General features: G+C 44.8%; 1 protein-coding gene across 1 annotated transcript in view; it reads left to right on the plus strand.

Annotated features, from left to right (window-relative positions):
- Positions 1–985: 985 nt before the first annotated feature.
- trhde.1 (thyrotropin releasing hormone degrading enzyme, tandem duplicate 1) overlaps positions 986–8,262 on the plus strand; it is a gene marked incomplete at both ends in the record, with an annotated part of 135,865 nt that continues 128,588 nt past the window's right edge. The window contains 2 exons of the mRNA XM_079235756.1: positions 986–1,477; positions 5,219–5,463. Coding sequence (XP_079091882.1) covers positions 986–1,477; positions 5,219–5,463 — 737 coding nt within the window. The remainder of the gene's footprint in view (positions 1,478–5,218; positions 5,464–8,262) is intronic.

The raw sequence follows: 8,262 nt of genomic DNA on the forward strand, positions 1-8,262 counted from the left end.
GGAGAACTACCGGATGTCATCAAGCGGAACGGATTGATTGTTGGATTTTTATTTCATTTTTTGTTTTCCGGATAAAAAAATAAATAAAGACTCTTTTCTCCCGTTTTTCTCTCCGGTATCGATCACATCCCAGAGTATCGATCACATCCCAGAGCATCGATCACATCCCAGAGTATCGATCACATCCCAGAGTATCGATCACATCCCAGAGTATCCATCGCGTTCATTAATTTGCTTTATCCCGTGAGACCCGGAGAAGGACCGGAGTGACGCGCATCTCCTCCCCGGTGGAAGGACCCCACATGCCGGCCAACTACCCACTTAACCCGGAGAGGGAGAGAGTTATTACCTTTTTATTATAAAACATCTTCACGAGGATAAATCTACAGAAACAGCATTTTTTTTTTACACATTTCGGTTTAAAATTTCTGCAAAATAATGTGAAAAATCTCCTTTAAGGGATTCATCACTGTTCAGAAAATAAATCTGCATTATATGATAATAAATGTAAATGTTTTAGCAACCAACAGGACAATGTGGTGAGCCCAGACCTGGCAAATACACATATTGATGTTTCTTAATATAAACATAAAACCTGTAATCAGTAATCCTAATAACCGCAGAGCTGACCTTAGTGTCCCTGCATCCTGTTAATTACCCGATAATCCTGCGATAGGAGTTTATTTACGCTGCGCTGCAGTTCTGGAGCTTTCAACTCCAAAGAAATGAACTTCATGACTCCGGGAGAGGAGACCCCAGCTTCAGGTCCCCCGTGTTGCTTCAGAAGTCATTTTAACGTGACCGGTTCCGACATTAAAGGCTCTTTATAGACACATCTTCTCCTCCTCTTCCTCTACAACTTAAAATCAAGACATGCAGCATTGATTTTATTATTATTATTTTTGTCTGTTGACGAGCTGGAATCGAACCTGCGCATGTTTTTCTGTCCCGGGACCCGTTTCTGACCCTGAACTCAAAGGACAAAATGGGTCTAAACGACAGCAGCCCGGGCGCCATGCGCAACGGCCGGGCGCTCTCGGACCAGTGGGCGGAGTCGGTGGTGGTCCGGCCTCGAACCACCGAGCGCCACATCACGGTGCACAAGCGCCTGGTGCTGGGCTTCGCCCTGTCCATCCTCACCCTCATCGTCGTCACGGCGGTGGCCGTGGTGCTCAGCGTCCGCTTCGAGGAGTGCGGCAGCGGGGAGCGGGACCGCGACGGGGCCCCGGGGGAGGCGGGCTCTCGGGGGTCCGGGAAGTCCAACGGCAGCCGAGGGGAGCGGGCCGGCGACCGGGCCGACGAGGAGGCGGCGCAGCCGTGGAGGAACGCCAGGCTGCCGGGCTCCCTGAGGCCGCGGCACTACGACCTGCGGCTCAACGTCTACATGGACAACTTCACCTTCTCCGGAGAGGTCAGCATCGAGCTGGAGTGCGTCAACGCAACCCGCTTCATCGTGCTGCACGCCGACCGCCTTGAGGTACGGTGGCCTGTTGGGGTCTTTGGGTTTGGGAGAGCGTGGTTGAGGCAACGGATCCTCTTACTCAAGTTAAAGCAACGTCCCGGTTGGCCTTAAAATAACTACGACCGGTTTGTTAGGCAACAGTTAGGTTGATGCAACCTAACCAAAAGTTAGGTTGATGCAACTAAACCAATAGTTAGGTTGATGCAACTAAACCAACAGGTTGATGCAACAAAGCCAATAGTTAGGTTGATGCAACTAAACCAACAGTTAGGTTGATGCAACTAAACCAACAGGTTGATGCAACTAAACCAAAAGTTAGGTTGATGCAACTAAACCAAAAGTTAGGTTGATGTAACTAAACCAAAAGTTAGGTTGATGTAACTAAACCAAAAGTTAGGTTGATGTAACTAAACCAACAGGTTGATGCAACTAAACCAAAAGTTAGGTTGATGCAACTAAACCAACAGGTTGATGCAACTAAACCAAAAGTTAGGTTGATGCAACTAAACCAACAGTTAGGTTGATGCAACTAAACCAACAGGTTGATGCAACTAAACCAAAAGTTAGGTTGATGCAACTAAACCAACAGTTAGGTTGATGCAACTAAACCAACAGGTTGATGCAACTAAACCAACAGTTAGGTTGATGCAACTAAACCAACAGGTTGATGCAACTAAACCAAAAGTTAGGTTGATGTAACTAAACCAAAAGTTAGGTTGATGCAACAAAACCAATAGTTAGGTTGATGCAACTAAACCAACAGTTAGGTTGATGCAACTAAACCAACAGGTTGATGCAACTAAACCAAAAGTTAGGTTGATGCAACTAAACCAAAAGTTAGGTTGATGTAACTAAACCAAAAGTTAGGTTGATGTAACTAAACCAAAAGTTAGGTTGATGTAACTAAACCAACAGGTTGATGCAACTAAACCAAAAGTTAGGTTGATGCAACTAAACCAACAGGTTGATGCAACTAAACCAAAAGTTAGGTTGATGCAACTAAACCAACAGTTAGGTTGATGCAACTAAACCAACAGGTTGATGCAACTAAACCAAAAGTTAGGTTGATGCAACTAAACCAACAGTTAGGTTGATGCAACTAAACCAACAGGTTGATGCAACTAAACCAACAGTTAGGTTGATGCAACTAAACCAACAGGTTGATGCAACTAAACCAAAAGTTAGGTTGATGTAACTAAACCAAAAGTTAGGTTGATGTAACTAAACCAAAAGTTAGGTTGATGTAACTAAACCAACAGGTTGATGCAACTAAACCAAAAGTTAGGTTGATGCAACTAAACCAACAGGTTGATGCAACTAAACCAAAAGTTAGGTTGATGCAACTAAACCAACAGTTAGGTTGATGCAACTAAACCAACAGGTTGATGCAACTAAACCAAAAGTTAGGTTGATGCAACTAAACCAACAGTTAGGTTGATGCAACTAAACCAACAGGTTGATGCAACTAAACCAACAGTTAGGTTGATGCAACTAAACCAACAGGTTGATGCAACTAAACCAAAAGTTAGGTTGATGTAACTAAACCAAAAGTTAGGTTGATGTAACTAAACCAACAGGTTGATGCAACTAAACCAAAAGTTAGGTTGATGTAACTAAACCTACAGTAAGGTTGATGCAACAAAACCGACAGTTAGGTTGATGCAACAAAATCGACACTTAAGTTGATGCAACAAAACCAACAGTTAGGTTGATGCAACAAAATCGACACTTAAGTTGATGCAACAAAACCAACAGTTAGGTTGATGCAACTACCAACAGTCAGGTTTAGACAACAAAACCAGGAACCTTGGTTTAGGCAACAATTATCTCCAGGAACATTTAGGTATGCCGTGATATTTCTTCTACGCCTCACGGTATTTGCTTCATTAATTTGAATTTTAATGAGTTTCTGGTCGTCTAAATTGATAAATAACAAGCGCATATTTCAGATTTCTCCACCAAACATCCAACTGAAATGACCTCTGTGGGAATTGAAGATTTTGGCCATTGGGTTCCTAGGGATTCATCCCCATGCATCCCCTGGGGAGCATGAATGTGTTCAGTCATGGGGAGACATTAATATTTGTTGTGGACTCAGGGGATATTTGGCTTGAGGTCTAAGTTACATCCTCTGGAAACCATGAATAACTGCAGTAAAGTTAATGGACATCTGGCCCGAGATGAAAAGTTAAAGTTTTACAGATGTTTGAGTCAGAATTGTGAAGTTAAGACCCAGACGTTTGTTTTGATTAATCGCCAAATATATGTTTTCTGGTCCGAGTAGAAGAAGAAGTGACAGAAGTTTCAGAAATATCCAAATGATTTGACTTTACCTCAAAAAGATGGTTTTCATAAAGAGCAGGATTGTGTTGGATGTCGTCTCTTCCCTGAACTGAAAGGTGTAATATTTGAGTAATCGCCGGCAGCGCCGCCTTCTTCCGTCTGACCGTGATCCATGAAGACGGTCCGTCGCCGCTTGTGGACGTAGACGCTTTGACGACTGTCTCCAAACTCAGATCCTCGTCTGCATCCGGTGATCCGCTCTGTGTTCTGGGAGGGGAGGAGGAAACAACAACCCGCTCTCTAACAAAGACTGTTTATTTCCAGATTTAGCCTCAGAGATTCCTCTAACGAGGCTAATTAACCGCCAAAGTTGCTGTTTCAGCCGAATTTTTGAGACGAGAAAGCCTCAGAGAAACGCCCGAGCAACGTGATTTTTCAGGCCGGTCGTCCTGGCTAATGTGAGAGGAGCATGAATCCGTCTAAATTGGGCAGAGGCCAATTAAAAACCCCGCGGCTCCCTTTGTGTCGGTGAGCGAGCGCTCGGTGAATTAGGAGGTGTTGCTGGGCGCCGGGCGGGTCTCCTCCCGAGGTAGCCGAGCACGATTCTCCTCATGTGGAGACGAGAGACAAAGGAACACATGGGGGAAAAATACAACCTGCTGGTGGAAAGAGCGGAGGAAGAAAACACTCCTGGAGGAGGCTTTGTTCTCAGCAAAGAAACAACTTAAATAACAGTTAGGTTGATGCAACTAAACCAACAATTACGTTGTATGCAACTACACCAACAGTTAGGTTGATGCAACTTAACCTTTAGGCAACAAAACCAACAGTTTAATTCAATCAACAAAAAACAACAGTGAGGTTGATGCAACTAAACCTTTAGGTAACAAAAAGTCACAATTATGCAACAAAACCATTACAAGTTTGTTTATTTGGAGGGAAATTGTTTCTCGCATGACCGACCACACGGAGGAGATGAACAAAGATAATAAAGATTCAGCCTTCAAACAAGAACAACGTCGGCACGTTCGGATGTCTGGAGTGGAGCTCAGAAATCAAATCAATGAACAAACAAACAAACAAACAAAGCATGGTGGTCGAGTGGAGCATTTGAAACGTGGCGATGCGTTCGCTGACACACCGGAAAAAGGAGAACCCCCTTAAGAAGCGGCGCTCTAATCCTCGCCCGTATCGATTTCTTGGTTCATCAAAGAACGACCTCAGGCGCCTGCGCTCGGCGTCTGATTGGCCGAGGATCGCTGATGCGTGACGACAAAGACAACCCACATCCTCCTAATTGTTCCCACAGTTGCCAGGCATGCTCCCATCATGCACTGCTGCTCACCTCTCAGGGTCGTTCCGCCGGTTCCTCTTCAGAACCTCAGCTCTCCGTTTCTGCTTAGTGACCGTTTCCCCCCCAGTTTTCATTACTTTACCTCTTCGCTTCACCATCCTCCCTCTTCCTCCCTCCAGGTGGACCAGGTGTCCGTCACAGTGGAGGGCGGCGCCGGCGGTCGCCCTGCCAACAGGCCCGGGGGCGGAGCCATGCGCATCCACCGCCACTTCCCCTACCCGGCCAATCAGATGTACGTGGTGGTCCTGCACCGCGAGCTGAAGCCCATGAGGGTCTACCGGCTCAACGTGAGCTTCGAGGCCGCCATCGAGGACGAGCTGCTGGGCTTCTTCAGGAGCTCCTACATGCTGCAGAGAGAGAGACGGTACACACACACACACACACACACACACACACACACACACATACTGGAACACACACACAAGTGTGTTCCACTTATCAAATCTCTCACTCCCTTCCTTATGAATTTCCCATAAGCCTCGGCTGTGGAGTTGTTTCCACATCAGATTTGTTCCCCACGGTGCTGATGGGAAACAGACTGTGTGTTGATACATGTATTATTTGCATGTGTTGTCTCCGTGTGTGTGTGTGTGTGTGTGTGTGCGCGCGTGTTACCACGGCGACAGAACATCTTGTCCATGTCTGTTCTGCTTATTGCAGCAACACAGAGTTGTAGTTAATTGATTGAATCAGAAGAGCTCTTCTCTTCTATGACTTCCTCTGCTTCGTTGCATGAAGACGCTATTTTGTTTACTTGAGTCTTGAGATGAGAACGTTTTGGTTAAAAGATATTCAGCGATTTCAAATCCTGCAAAACAACAAATATTAAAAATCAAAGAGTTTAAAAAAAGTGAAACAGAGACTTTTATCTCTGATATTGGGTTTTCATACGGATCGGTTGTGTTTGATCAATACGGCGAACGCGTCAGTGTGTGGAAGGGAAACATTTTAACTTCATGAAACTAAATGAAACAAATAAAAAAACAAAACATATGAATAGTTTTTTATTAACAGGATTAGATGGTCGATCCAGCTGCTCGGTGCTTGTTCACGCTCCGTGTTTCCTTCACTGATATTGACATTGATTGCGTCATTGATTTCTTTAGTGGCTTCCAATGATATGAATGTGTTGGTAACGCCTCCAAGCCTTCAGGTCGTCTGAACGAGAAGTCTCGTAATGACTCGTGAACGAGACATCTCGTGATCACTCGTAATGACTCGTGAACGAGACATCTCGTGATCACTCGTAATGACTTGTGAACGAGACATCTCGTGATCACTCGTAATGACTTGTGAACGAGACATCTTGTGATCACTCGTAATGACTCGTGAACGAGACATCTTGTGATCACTCGTAATGACTTGTGAACGAGACATCTCGTGATCACTCGTAATGACTTGTGAACGAGACATCTCGTGATCACTCATAATGACTCGTGAACGTGACATCTCGTAATGACTTGTGAACGAGACATCTCGTGATCACTCGTAATGACTCGTGAACGTGACATCTCGTAATGACTTGTGAACGAGACATCTCGTGATCACTCGTATTGACTTGTGAACGAGACATCTCGTGATCACTCGTAATGACTCGTGAATGTGACATCTCGTAATGACTTGTGAACGAGACATCTCGTGATCACTCGTGAACGTGACATCTCGTAATGACTTGTGAACGAGACATCTCGTGATCACTCGTAATGACTTGTGAACGAGACATCTCGTGATCACTCGTAATGACTTGTGAATGAGCCATCTCGTGATGACTCGTGAACGAGACATATTGTGATGACTCATGAACAAGACTTATTGTGATGACTCGTGAACGAGACATCTCGTGATGACTCTTGAATGAGACATATTGTGATGACTCGTGAACAAGACTTATTGTGATGACTCGTGAACGAGACATCTCGTGATGACTCGTGAACGAGACATCTCGTGATGACTCGTGAATGAGACATATTGTGATGACTCGTGAACAAGACATCTTGTAATAACTTGTGATGACTCGTGAACGAGACATCTCGTGATGACTCGTGAACGAGACATCTCGTGATGACTCGTGAATGAGACATATTGTGATGACTCGTGAACGAGACATCTCGTGATGACTCGTGAATGAGACATATTGTGATGACTCGTGAACAAGACTTCTCGTGATGACTCGTGAACCAGACATCTCGTAATGACTCGTGAACAAGACTTCTCGTGATGACTCGTGAACAAGACTTCTCGTGATGACTCGTGAACAAGACTTCTCGTGATGACTCGTGAACTAGACATCTCGTAATAACTTGTGATGACTCGTGAAGGGAAGTCCTGGAGGGAAGGTCTTTAAATCTGGACTCAAGTTGATGTTTGACCATAACTATAACAGCGTCTCATAAACGTGTGACGGCACAAGACGCTAAGTGACGAAGACGAAGACGTTCGACCACGAGACGATGTTCTTGTCATCGCGTCCAGCGGCAGATTGCATCATCTGTGGATGAATCAATCCGTCAGAATGAAGCGTGACCCGTAGTTGCACTTCCTCCGGTCGCTGCTGTTTGGATCGATGGCGGATCAATGCAGCAGCTGATGCCCCGTCAGATCTCCATGACAACGCAGCAACCGGCCGGTTAGAATGAATGGAACCGGCTTACGGACCACTTTGTGCGCTGCTGCTGCTTTTCTGTACGGGAGATTATGAGAATTTAAAAAAGTTTTTTTCACGAAAATTCATGTTAACCTTGTTTTTGGGCGCTAGAGCAGCTGAATGGGTCATGTTCCAGATGTCTCACCTCATGAATATGTAGATGTGATGACTCAGCAGCAGAGATACAAAGTAATGACATCACAGCTGATTATGAAAAAAACATAATTATGATTTAATTTGTTGGGAGAAAATGTCTGTTCAGCGTTTTCTGTCCACGTTAACCGAGCTGAGAAGTGTTTGTGTTAGCATCAAGCTAATCTTAAACACACACACACACACACACACACACACAAACACACACACAAACACACACACAAACACACTCTTCTCTGTGAGATTAGTTTAATATCAAGAGTTACTATAAACCTCAGGCTGGGCTTAAATTATAGGAGGGGGGAATTAATTAGCACACACACACACACACACACACACACACACACATACAAACACACACGCACA

Source organism: Taurulus bubalis (assembly GCF_910589615.1).
Source record: "Taurulus bubalis genome assembly, chromosome: 20".
In the NCBI taxonomy this organism is placed as follows: Eukaryota; Metazoa; Chordata; class Actinopteri; order Perciformes; family Cottidae; genus Taurulus; species Taurulus bubalis.